Source organism: Diadema antillarum, unplaced genomic scaffold (genome assembly GCF_040938485.1).
Source record: "Diadema antillarum isolate AM-2024a unplaced genomic scaffold, OU_Dant_1.0 seq00000103_RagTag, whole genome shotgun sequence".
Classification (NCBI taxonomy): Eukaryota; Metazoa; Echinodermata; class Echinoidea; order Diadematoida; family Diadematidae; genus Diadema; species Diadema antillarum.
Window position 1 is genome coordinate 591,862 of NW_027271190.1, and position 14,053 is coordinate 605,914.

At 36.2% G+C, this 14,053-nt stretch overlaps 1 protein-coding gene across 1 annotated transcript; it reads left to right on the plus strand.

Annotated features, from left to right (window-relative positions):
- The first annotated feature begins 5,500 nt into the window (after positions 1 to 5,500).
- On the plus strand, positions 5,501 to 6,586 carry LOC139726873 (octopamine receptor beta-2R-like). Its single transcript, XM_071637867.1, has one exon. It carries the CDS (start codon positions 5,501 to 5,503, stop codon positions 6,584 to 6,586), a length of 1,086 nt encoding a protein of 361 aa, XP_071493968.1.
- The last annotated feature ends 7,467 nt before the right edge of the window (positions 6,587 to 14,053 follow it).

A 14,053-nucleotide genomic window follows, 5' to 3' on the forward strand; every position in this document is an offset into this window, starting at 1 on the left:
TATTTGCTTCCATGGTGTGATATGTGTCCAAAAACGATTCCAAAATTCCAAACATTGAAAGATGACTTTATGACAGTATTTCCAACTGATGTCCCATCAAAGTGAAGTCAAGATACCTGCTTAGATGTGCAAATCAATAACGATTCAGTATATATATATATATATATATAATATATGTATATATGATATTTGTATACATAATATATATGACAACGTTTTGAAGGCACAGACTTCAATATATTAGTAAATCTATCGTACATACCGGAAAACAATACATGACATACACGGCATAAGTATCTTCAAATTCATGAAATTCTTCCGTCGAGATGTTTCCATTGCGACTGATTGACAAATTGCCCTATAGACGTATCATGGCTATTACTAAAACACTGATCAATTCAGTGCTTATTTACGTCGATGTAGGGCAATTCATCAATCAGTTGAAAGGTAAAGATCTTGTTAAACATGCTGAATTAGCGATGTTTCTTTTTAAAAGGATTTTTGCTAAATGTGTGGGAAACATCGTTAGATTCAATTCAATTCAATTCAAAGTTTATTTCATTTTTCGACATAACATATGTTTCACTTCTTTTGATAACAGAGAACAAGGTAAATAGAACATAGTGAAATGAAAAGACTGTACAATAATTGAGGACCTATAGTAATCATACATTGTATAGTAAAAAAGAAACAGAAGTGATCGAAATGAAGTACATGTATACCGTGCGAAAAATGGAGGGACCCACTAAAAAGACAGAGCTTGTAGTGTGTGGGCCCCTCTGGAAAAGAACATTGATGGAATCGAATCATCGTAGATACAAAAGATAACAAAGTGGAGGAAGTCTGGATACAAAAGATAATAAAGTGGAAGAAGTCTGGAAGCCCACTGAAAATTAGATTACCAGATATACACTTTCATAGACGCGAACAAACATGAAACAGGACTAGACAACGAGACAACTACTGAAAAAAAAAGGTTGTACAAGACAAACGGGATGGACAAGACTGACAAACTGAAGACAAAATAGCAGACAAAAATGCACAACAGAAACAGAAACAGAACAACAGAAACAGCGATCTTCGGCAGAAGCATGCCAAGAGAATAAGAGGATAGTTGTAGGGGAAAAGTAATATTTTGACGCCTGAAATAAGACAAGAAAATAGAAAATAGAGGGACGTATGAACAGGAGTAACATACGGAAAGTCAACTTCAAGACGCTATGGGCAAAATGGCATAGATGACAACATTGCGAGCATCCAGGAAAAAGATACCATTAATTCTTTGAAGAGGGGACAAAGTGAGCAGGTAAGTGTAACTGACAAAAAAGGCCAAATGGTTAATTCGGTATTGTAGAGTCGTACGATTGCAATAAATAAGACTTCAGTCTCCTCTTGAAAGAATATATGGATGGAGCGTTCTTTATGTCTTGATTCAAAGAATTCCAATAATTTGGGCCTACATAAATAAGTGTGTTTTTAGCAAAAATCGTTCTTAAAAGAGGTAAGTGAAATTCATTGGAACGCCTAGTAGGATATTCATGAAATGATTGATTTTTTAGGAACATAGAGTCAAAAATAGACGGAAGCAAGTTATTACAATACTTGTACATAAATTGCCCTAAATTAAACAAAAACAAATCTGCAATTTTTAAGAGCTTGTTGGAGGCAAACAACATATTTGTATGAGAACGTACAGTGGAATAACAGATAACACGGAGAGCTTTTTTTTGTAAGAGGAACACCCTCTCTAGTAAATTCTGATGCGTGTTGCCCCAAACTAATATTCCATAATTAAGATGAGGCAATATTAACGACGAATATAGCATAAGTAATGATTTTTGTGGAATACGAAATTTCAATCTATTTACAATGCCTATATTACGTGAAATTATATTGCAGACATTATCAACATGTGATTTCCAGGAAAGTTTTTCATCCACAATGACACCCAAAAATTTGATATGTGAGACTCTTTGTAGATGAGAGTCATCTAATACTATATTTGTACTTAAACTATCAACAATATTACTAAAAAGCATATATTTTGTTTTTTGAGCATTGAGTGATAGCCTATTGGCCCTGACCCAATTTGTCACTTTTTTCAATTCAATGTTAATATTATGAGCGAGAAAATCAATATCATTATGGGCAAAAAATACATTAGTGTCATCTGCAAAATGAATAAAAGAGAGGTCGTCGGATACGCGACAAAAATCATTGATATAAATAATGAACAATAACGGCCCCAAGAGACTTCCCTGTGGGACACCACATTTAACTTCTCTGACAACGGAATCATTGTTTTTAATTGTAACGAATTGTTTTCTATCAACTAAATAACTCTTGAACCACTCCAAGGCCTTCCCACGTATTCCATAATGGGATAGCTTATAAAGTAAAATATCATGATTGATAGTGTCGAAGGCCTTGGAGAAGTCCAAGAAAATAGTAACTAAATGAGAATGGTTATCGATTGCGTGAACAACTCTATCAACAAAATGCAAAAGAGCATGCGTAGTACTATGTTTCTCACGAAAACCAAACTGAAAATTCGTAAAAACATCGTGTACCTTCAAAAACTTGATCATTCTCTTGTAAATAAGTTTTTCTAAAACCTTAGACAATGACGATAATCCAAATGTGTCGACTCTATCTATTTCCTGAAACCGGACCCAAAGCTACTTCATCCTGATTTCCTGTATTTTGTTGTTTACATTTTATATCAATATCCATATCATGGTTTTAATTTTACTCTGTATATTTAACCTCTCCTAGAAAAATTACGGGGCTGACACTGGTATTCTCATACCGCCATCACTCTGAAGTTGTGAATACTATGCAGTCACCATCTTTACCAGCACCTTCCCTCATTAGTTGATTGTCATTTTCGTTTTCTCTTCACCATACATGTCGTCATACCATCTGTCCATTCAGAAAATAATTGTTGAAGCGATCCAGCAGCATTGCTAGCCACGTGATGAGGAATATCCTTTGGGTTGCCCGGTTGAGGTAAAGCAAATAACATTGGTCTTATCGCATGGAACATATGCGTTGTTATTTGCGAGTATAAAAGCAGCGGCAATTCACTGCAGCACCTTACACTGTGATAGATCATCGACGGCGATCGAACAAGGTCGTTTCCTTGCATTTGGTTTACTGGGCATGCGCAATAAGAAGGACCAATGGTTTGCGAGAGGGTAAATGAGAGGAGGGGGAATCATCATCGATGAGGATTTATTTTCCACGGCAGTCAAGTTCAGCTCATCAGTCCCTGTGATGCAAACATCATGCGGCTGATTCTTCCGTTATCGTAGCAATTCTTGCTGAAAGACAGTGTGGATCTAATGCCATCGACTGTCATTCACTTCTGGATTAAAGTTGGTTACTGTCGTTTTGCGATTGCGCCTTTTTTTTTTTTAGCGGGGGGAGGCATTTGACTTCCCCATTCTACCTCCAGAATATCCATGTGGAACACTTCGTGACTGGTAAGATATATCAATTACGGATCTCTATCGTTAGAGAAAGAGGAAGAATAGGACAAACAATCCTCGGTAAAACCAAAAAGATACAACTAAACGGCGTTTAACTGTTTGTTTACTGCTGTTTTGCTCATTTCTTTTTTTTTATGTGACTGACTAAAAGGACCTCAAATATGCAACTCAAATCTGTTGGATGTGCTTGTGAAAATGACTGTTGAATGATTAATCGTTTCTTAAAGAAGAAAGCCACATGGCCATTATTTTGAGCTTAAAGGACAAGTTCACCTTCATAGACATGTGTGTTGAGTGAATGCAGCAATATTAGTAGAACACATCAGTGAGAGTTTGAACAAAATCAGACATTCCGTTAAAAAGTTATGAATTTTTGAAGTTTCTGCTCAGTCACGGCTGGATGAAAAGACTACTATATAGCTTGTGATGTCACATGAGTACAACAATACAAAGAAAAAATAAAGAAAAATCAACATATTTCCATTTTTCTCGCATAACAAAAGATTACTCGACTTCTCTCTTTTAGAAGGCAGGGGGAATAATATTACCCTTAACATACGTCAGTAGCAAGTCGAAGAACTGTGCACTTTATTCAAAAACTAAAGTTTTGTGAAATTCTCTTTTTATTTTCCTTATATAGTTGTACGCATGTGACATCATAAACTGTACTAGTCTTCTCTTCCATCAGTGACTGCGCAGATACTTAAAATATTCGTAACTTTTGAACGGATTGTCCAATTTTCCTCAAACTTTCACTGATGTGTTCTACTAATATTGCTGCATTCTCTCAATCCTTATGTATATGAAGGTGGATTTGTCCTTTAAAGCACAAGGTTTGAATAATTGTTGCTAGCACAGCTTATCAATTTTCGAGCGTTGTTGAGCGTTTCTCATTGCAGGTAATGGTATGGAGAAAACCTGTCACGTTTGAAGTGTGGTGGACGTTTGCATGCATTTTACTTTAAAAAAAAGTATGCTACAATGAAAGATCCACAAAATATTTCAAGATTTTTTATACCATTTTTTTGTATACCTGACAATATTGATCCTTATGAGATTTGATTGGATTTGTCTCTCTACACCCCTCCACCTTTCTCTATCACTCCTTCTTTCAGGTAATCAAGAGAAAACTCCGCTGGTCAGATTTGGTCCCATCAACGCTCATCAATGGCAACTGTAATGTAGCCTTTTGCGTCAATGTGAAAGACGAAATTAAATCTTTACAAATTGTAATGTGCTTCGAATCTGCGCAACTTTTTAGATTCGCTGCACTACAGAAGAAACGCTTGCGTTATTGTTTTCTTGGTCGATCTGACGATTGACTTAATTTCATTTCACACGTGTGCTCGATGGATAGTATTTGACTTTACCATGCAACCAGGACAAGAAAGAAGCCTTGCTATCACCGAGTCTTATTTTCCCATCTAGTTAGTCATCTAAAGACAGAGTTTGAGTTGCGAGCAATCATCATTTTGTTTCCATGACAACGGGTTCCTTTCAACCCGTTCTCTCAGGATGCTGCAGCAGGTCATCTTTGGAATAGCAGGAGGAGACGAAATGTGATAGGTACTGTCATTGTAAGAGCAACTCTCGGAAAGTGAATCAAATATTTGCTCAGCTGGCATCTGGTGTGTTCTACTCCCCAAATCGGCCAGTCGAACTAGGAACATGAAGTGAGATGGTTTGCTATATCATCGTCGAGAATCAAAGTCGCGTCTTTGTAATGTAAAAAAGAAAACACTGAGACAACACGAAGATTTCTAGCAATCCTACCACTCGTTCGTTAAGTCTTCAGATTCGTCGAGTCCTTTGTCGGAAGTACAACACCATATTGGTCATTGTAAACTTCGGCCGATGGCTAAACAAACTCATCTCCGAAGCTAGTATAACGGAATGGTGTACGATTTGCCGGCATTATGGTGTATAAGTATGAAAATCTTTGTGGATCATCTACCAAAGGCAACTCCAGTGTTGGTGATGCTAATTAGGAAGCCTGCCACTCTGCCATCATGGTAACCGAGGTGGTATTGGTGAATTTTACTGCAGACGACAACCAAGATCCCAACGAGAGTGGGACAAGTCTTATCTTCATTCTCCAGGGACTCATCATGTTCGTCTTCGCCGTGCTCATTATCGCTACGAATGTGCTCAACATCGTTGTCATCCCTCGTCTACCGGACATCAATGACGCAAGTAAGGTCTTTTACAATTTCCTTTCGTTTGCCGACCTCATTCTCGGCTTCGTTCTTCTCCCGGCGCTCCCCTCAACCATAGTCGGGGAATGGCCCTTCGGCGAAGTATTCTGTAAGATCTGCGGGTTCTGTATGACGCTGGTAGGTGGTATCTCTTCGGCAAGTCTACTACTCCTGAACTTAGATCGCTACTTTAGCATCTCCTCACCGTATCGCTACGTGGCCTTCATGAGTCGTCAAAAGGCGTTCATGATCGCCTTCAGCCTCTGCTTTGCGGAAGCTCTTCTTCTGCTTGCATTTCTTTTCGTAAATCCTTACGGCGTGGACATAATCGAATACTCGCCACTCGGGGCTTGTATCATGTCCTTCAGCAAGCCTATGTTCATTCCATATTCCTTCGTCATTTTCTCTCTCTGCATCTGGCTGTTCGTTCCCATCTTGTCCGTCATGTACTCAAGGATTGTCTGCATAAGTAGACGTCACGTCCGCCGGATCCAGGTCCAAGAACTGACTACAGTTGATAGGAGTAAGTCAGTGAAGCGTACCACAAAAGACGATAGTGAAGATCAGCCGAATACTGGGATCGACAGTAAGCAGAACAAGAAATCGACCGGCCACCGCGCCTTGAAGATGACGATCATGGTGACGGGTACCTACGTTATGGCCTGGATGCCGTTCACTATTTGCCAGTTGTATGTCGCAATGGTGTGGCCAAAAGAAGTCTCGATGATCATTCGAGCCGTTGTGTGCTGGCCGCTCCTGTTGAATCCACTTTGTAATATCGTTATCTATTCAGTGACGAAACGCTCATATCGCATCTGTGCCAGGAACATTTTGAGGAGCTGCTTAAGGTGTTCGCTGGCTGATATGAGGAACGCGTCTCCTCACGAAGTCCTCTCTTGATAAGAAATCGCCCATCCTCCATACAAGGGATCTATGCATAGATCATGGACTATGGACATGGTTTATTACGCAATGTTCCTATACGTATATATAGAAATATTTTCAAGCTGGATTTTGATCAAGTATTAGTGGTCAATTAAGTTTTTAAAGTAAACACTATTTCGTTACCGAATGTTCGGACACGCCTTAATTCCAAAATATTCATCTTACTCTCAAATTTACAATACAAATATTAGGTCATTAAAAGTTCCCTTATTTTTTATTATTATTTTTCTTGCTGAGTTTTGCAGATTAGGTGGCTTAAGCTTTTTCATCTAATATTTCCCGAGTGCAGAATATGTTCAGAGTTGTTGTGTCTGTTTTTACTTCTGAAACAGTAAAATTATACACAAAATAAGCAGTGTTGAAAATGACACTATCAAGCCATGGATCAAGCAACCATTTCAGATCTGTCCACATAATAGATCTGTTCTTCCATGAGGTCCAAGAGTCACCAAGTCAATGAGTACAACATAATTTTGGCTACAAATATATCCATGGGCTCTATGGGTTAAGGGCTTTAAAGAGATATGAATACCCTGCGTCAAAATGGCAACCAAGTCCAGGAGTCGATAACCAAAATACATTTTATGCAATGTTTCCCTTTTTCATCTTACTACAGAAGGATGTAAGATTGCGGTTTAAGACTGAATATGTTCAATTGACATGTGATTGATATTTTGTTGAAAATGTGCAGCTCTTGCAGAAAAGGGCAGTAGCGAGATTGCTAAAGGTGCATATAACCATTACTATCAAAGTCACTTAAGTATTTCCAACTAGCATTTGATTGGATATATAAAATTCATGAAAAAAAAAAAATCTATTGTTTCCTGACTAATCATCTAATTATCTTTGGCAATCGACAATGAGAAAATGAGTAATGGTCCATTAGGAACGAGTTTAGAAGGATCCACACGTCATCATCGGGGAACCATTTTTATAAATGACGTTGGGATGGCAACTGTTGCTGGAATGGCAACTTCCCATAGCAACAGCAAATCAGGAAGCTGGGTTCTCATCATTACCATGACAATGTTTCCAGCAAGAGTTGCTATCGTATCAACTTTGTATGAAATGGGGCCCTGAGCTACAATTTCAGATGAGTGGCTAGTTATGGGGTGATATCAGCTTTTCTACAACGTAGGATCAGTCACTATCGACAGCGACTTTTTGTGCAACGGGGAATCATCTCAGTGTTCTCTCACGCTCATATGAGTGGAACAAATGAAAATTGAGTAGTATCAATTTTGACTATGATTTCTCCTATAAAAGTCAATTAAAAAACAAGGAATGTCTTGAATGTGAATTAAAAAAAAACAGATTACAAATCCTGCAAGAAATAAAACTATAACTTGATGGATTATCTTTTTTTTTCTAACTTTTTTGTAACAAAAAAAAAGAAATAAAAAGAATCCTAATTATGTCAAATGGATGAAATTGTAATAATTTGAAGGAAAACCTTGGTGTTTTAGTATTGGCAATGGGATTGGCTGTGATAAACAAATAAACAGATAAATGTAGGTCACTGAAGATTTGAATGTTATATTGATAGGTTCCAATTTGGGTTAAAAACGTGGATTCAGCAATTCGTCATTTATTTTGAGATATTCATTATGTATTGTTATATATATATATATATATATATATATATATATATAGCGAAAACTTTGAGAAAAGAAAATGGGTTTTCATCGGGATTCGAACCCGAGACCTCCGGATTACTAGACCGGTGCTCTACCGACTGAGCTATTGAAAGCCCTAGATCGGTGTTCGTCCCAAACCCTTAACTCTCTTTGCTCGTGTGGTCAGAAGCTATAGTGTGTGTATGTGTGCCACACACACACACATTAACCTGACATAAACCCAAATGATGCAAATCAACTTTGGAATAAATGTGAGGGATCGCCGAAGCGATGCAGCTTTTTGTAATCTATTTTGAAACAAGGAAGGAAAAACTGACCAGAAACAATTGTAATAATAAATAGCTTTTGCTATTTATTATTACAATTGTTTCTGGTCAGTTTTTCCTTCCTTGTTTCAAAATATATACATATATATATATACATATATATATATATATATATATATATATATACACATATATATATATATATATATATATATACATATATATATATATGATATACACGTGTAAACGCATTATAATATGAGCTTTAACGGTTTATGTACATTGATTATATTTACAGATACATTAATATTCATAGGTAGAGAATAATTGATATGCATTATGTTTGGTTCTTATCTTTCTTACAACTCTGCCACGTGTGACAAGCTTAGTTATATTCTTTTTCTTGTGGATTTGTATGATCGGCAATTGTATTATTACGTTTACATAAGGTGGAAACCGTATCTTTTTAGATAAAATTATATTGTATCCTTGTATGAACATCTTTTCCTTTGCGTTAAGAAAGCTTCTTGTATTTTCAAGTGCAATCGATACGTTTGATATGCTCTGTTAGAAAGATGTCCACAGAATCTTGTCGTTGTGAAGGCCACTAGAAAGATGGGCGTAAAATCTAAGAAGGTGCATTTTTACCCCCTCTCCAGAGAGAAGAAATGATAAAAAAGAAAACTTGTTGAGCGCTAGTAGCTTGTAAACTTTATGTTTCATTTATAGTAGAAGCGAGCGTCATGACCGGGCGCATTTTTTGTTTCGTTTTGTTTTGTTTTTGAAGAGCTTTATTCAAATAAACCTTGTCTAAAATTCTTATCACCAGTGTGCATGGGGAACCTGCATTCTTTTTTATAGCTTTGTGGTGTCTACATTCGTAATCATGTTGACAGGATGATAATAATCTATATGTCTTTTTTTTTGCCGAAAGCAAACGATTTTGGGACATTTCGTTGACATATGGATTTCGATTTCATCACGACGAACACTTGAAACTGGAAACTTCAAGCCGAGGAATTGCACGTTACCATTCGCACTGAAATAAACAAAGCTTTGCAAAGTAACGCTGTTGCTTGCAAACTGGTGAGCGTCGTAAAACAAACTCTTATTGATATGAGATAACGCCTATAATTACAGAGATTGTGAATGAAAGTTTGCGACGATGCATTGACTTTGAGATGTATAGATAAGAGATACTTAATGTATAGCTTTCCTCGAGATACAAGTCGAAACTCTATTCGAATAACAGGACGTGTTGGATCAAAATTTTTGAACAAACTGGTGAAGGTCAACGAGAATGCAAGCGAAAATAGAGAATAAACTGTAATTAAGTTGTGTGCTGACAGGCTTAACATTACTGTCGACTCAACAGATATCAGAGAAACCACAGATTGCTCCCAGTAAGGAAAAGAAAACCAGGGGAATGATTGCAAATTCAGGAACTGTCGTATCCGAAACGAAATCTACAGAAATTGAAAAAAATACAAAATTTATAAGGGGAGCCATCGAACTAGGTTCATGATAGTCTTTTAAAGTGTAGGACAGAAATGTTTGGGAAATTAAAAGCCAAGATGACCGAATTCTCGCCTTTCTAACAGACACGAAAACGAGAAAGCGATCTGCACAAATCCTCCAAGTACAGAGGATGGAGTTCGATTTGACCTCTACTAAATATTTGGATCTTTCGGGGTAAAATTTTTCTAGCCGTGACTCGCCTCTTGATCGATTCACATGTTGATGCGCCTCGTTTACTCCAAGATGAATCGCCTAGTATTTAATTGATATATTGCAACATCGCCATGGTCGCGACGTCACGTTGCCTCCCCATTTAACTTTTACCAATTTCACAAAGGTATAGCGCTATCACCTGTCGGTAGCTGCACTACCCAAGCCTCCTCCGCACTGTGAACTACTGACGGGCCAGATATCCGATCCGCGGTCAACTGGTTTCCGTTGATAATCACTCCAGTAGCTGTATTATTGATTTAACAACACTTCGTGAGATTGTATAACAACGATGTTGACGAAAGTGCTAATATGAAAAGTTTAACTAAAATCGTTCTTTTAAATCTAACTCTGCTTTTGATTGGTTCTTATTCATTTCGATGTAACAATCATGCACGTTGACAATTTTACTCCCAGTCGGGATATGACATGGTTATTTTAAACCTTTTCTCTGCCAATGAGTCAAATATGCTCAAAATTCACACTATCCATGAACAGTAAATTAATGTGGCACCCAGGGAGTTAGATATTTTTATGATAAACATTTTTTAATGCCTAATTCGTTAAACATTTTATTCTTTCCAGGCTTGTATTTACATTAAAAATTGCATAGTACATAACACTTTTTTTAATGTGTTTTACTCTTTATTTTTATTTTCCCGCTACATGAATTTTATTATTTACTAATTGATAAAAGACGTATGTTTATAAGTCAATTCATTTTGAGAATCTAATATACAAAAGTGTAAATGAGTAAAAAGTGATTTCAGTCAAAGCATATTTGAAGCGTTCACAAGCAAGTGTCATGATTGTTTTCAAAACTTGACATGGACCACCCTCTCATATCGGTGTTGATTTATTCATATGAAAATTTTATCAATTATCAACATATCTTGAGTTGCGATTTATTGTCTCAGCCTTTATCTGGTATCAACAAACGGTAGCTACATCGATCTTATACGATATAAGTTAGTATATACAGATAAAACTCTGATAATACTTTCCGCTACTTCGGTTAATCATCTTGTAACTAATTATCTCAACAAAATAATATAAGAAGCATGGTGTAATACATAATGGGCAATGGTCGATTCCAAACATTACATGCATGGTCCCCAAGGCTCCTTTTTAGCACCTTTGTCCACTGCTCTGTATAATTTACACTAACGATCTGATACAATATGTTATATACATTCTGTAATGTGCAATTATACGCGGATGATTCGGTTTTGTATTTTTCTCATTCCTCACTACTACTTATACCCACCATGGAATTTTATTTAAATTATTCATTTTTCCCTGGGAGGGTAGATGTAGTAAATGCGTACAACTGGATGTGTCAAAACAAGTTAAGTGCCAACTGCCAGAAAACATTAGACCCTATTTATGCCAATCGGAAGTCTCGTTGCACAACTCTCCTCTAAATCAATTTCATCATTTTGATACTTTATAAGTTTGTTGTGCAATGAGAATTTAAATTGGCAATTTCATATTGAAAACATGTTGAAAAGAGTGGAAAGATTGTAGGCTTTGTTTGAAGATCAAGACACTCTGTTACTGAGTCAAATTTGAAAGTAATTTACACATCACTTTTTCTTTCTCATTTTTACTATGGTGAAATCATATGGCTCATCGTTCAAGAAACACCTCGATAAACAACAACAACAAAGAAAAAATCAGAAAAGGGCTGGTCGAATTATACTAAAATTACAACCTGACTCTCAGGTCGGACATGTTTGAACTGTTCTCGAGAGGCATAACGCCTTAAATTGGCAACTTCTTTATCAGAGAAGACATGATCACTCTCTCAATTTTTTTTTTAAATAATGAGTAATTAAATTTCTTATATTTGAGATGGGAATTTTAAGCTATAACCCACTTTTATGCTTTCCGCTTCGGGCAAAGATTAAGATTAAGATTAATATAATGGTGGCAAAACAATGACCTTCCTTTGGATATAAAGTTTCCCCCAGAGTTGATATAGTCAAATGTAAAAATAAGGCATCTGTGAGGTTATTGCCCAAACTTTTTTCCAAACTTTTTCTTGAATAAGAATTATTATTTGATCAAAACATTACAGGTAATATGAGCTTTGGTTTGCTATCATTTCTTTTTTTTTTCTCCGTTGTATCTTTCCTTTTAATTCTACGTAATAATTGTATAGGTAAAATTTCTTTTTAATTCCAGTGTTTCATACTCTAGACCTCATTGAAGACCAACGATGTCACGTTGGCATCGCTAAATATGGGCATTCCAACCATGGACCTACAGATCCATGATCCAACCGACCGGGCATCTAAAATCAAAATGTCTTTCTTTTTTACATAATATTTTTCTTTCATTTTGGGCTACTCGGGACACAAAAATGTCAAACCTAAAGATTTTAGTGGCTAAAATTGGTTATCAGAGGAAAGAGTTATTGTCGAACTCGTATTATGATATATATATATATATATATATATATATATATATATATATATGTATATATATATATGATATATAATGATAATAATAATAGTAATAATAATAATAATAATAATAATGATAATAATACAGGGTACTTATAATGCGCCCATTCAAAATGACAAACGTGCTCAAGGCGCAGTAGGAAAAGTGAATTATGAAGTTCACAAAAATATAGTTACACACGCATGTACATGAAAATGAACGAAACAATAATGATGAAAGAATACATAATATACAATTCTACTGGAAAGCGGGTATGAACCAATGAGTCTTGAGGGCAGCCTTGAAGGAGTCAACATTCGAAATGTAACGGATAGCTTAAGGCAACTGATTCCACAGGTAAGGTCCAGCATGTGCAAATGACCACCCCCCCCCCCATGATTTTTGGAACAACAAGCAATCTACAATCGGATGATCTTAAACATCTTGGAGGATCAAAATGTCAGTAAATTAACATTGTACTCTGGGGCATATATATATATATATGTATATATGTATATATATATATATATATATATATATATATATATATATATATATATAATACTAGCATATGAATTTCTAGAAATTGTCATTGCACTATACCCAGGGGGTGGGGGGATTTCAGTATTCTCTCATTCATAAAACACACCCCTAAACACACACACACACACACACACACACACACACACACACACCCACACAACACGCACACACTCATATGATACAATACACTTGAATATATCATACGTGTTTATATATATATATATATGTATATAGACGATGAAGACAAACAAGTTGACATAATGCATTAGATTCCAACTTCATTTATTTGTAAACAAAATTTTCGACCCTTGCACGGATCTTCCTCAGGGTAACTGTTACCCTGAGGAAGATCCGTGCAAGGGTCGAAAATTTGGTTTACAAATAAATGAAGTTGGAATCTAATGCATTATGTCAACTTGTTTGTCTTCATCGTCTATATATATATATATATATATATATATATATATATATATATAAACACGTATGATATATTCAAGTGTATTGTATCATATGAGTGTGTGCGTGTTGTGTGGGTGTGTGTGTGTGTGTGTGTGTGTGTGTGTGTGTTTAGGGGTGTGTTTTATGAATGAGAGAATACTGAAATCCCCCCACCCCCTGGGTATAGTGCAATGACAATTTCTAGAAATTCATATGCTAGTATTGGGTCCACATCAAATTGCACAGGTAGGCAGTTCACATGACTGAGTATTTCATTGCCATACGTTTCATTACAGCCTATTGAACATGAAGCTCATTCTTTGACAATGTTATTTCGCAAAGTGCTGGTTTCTCTCGCATAT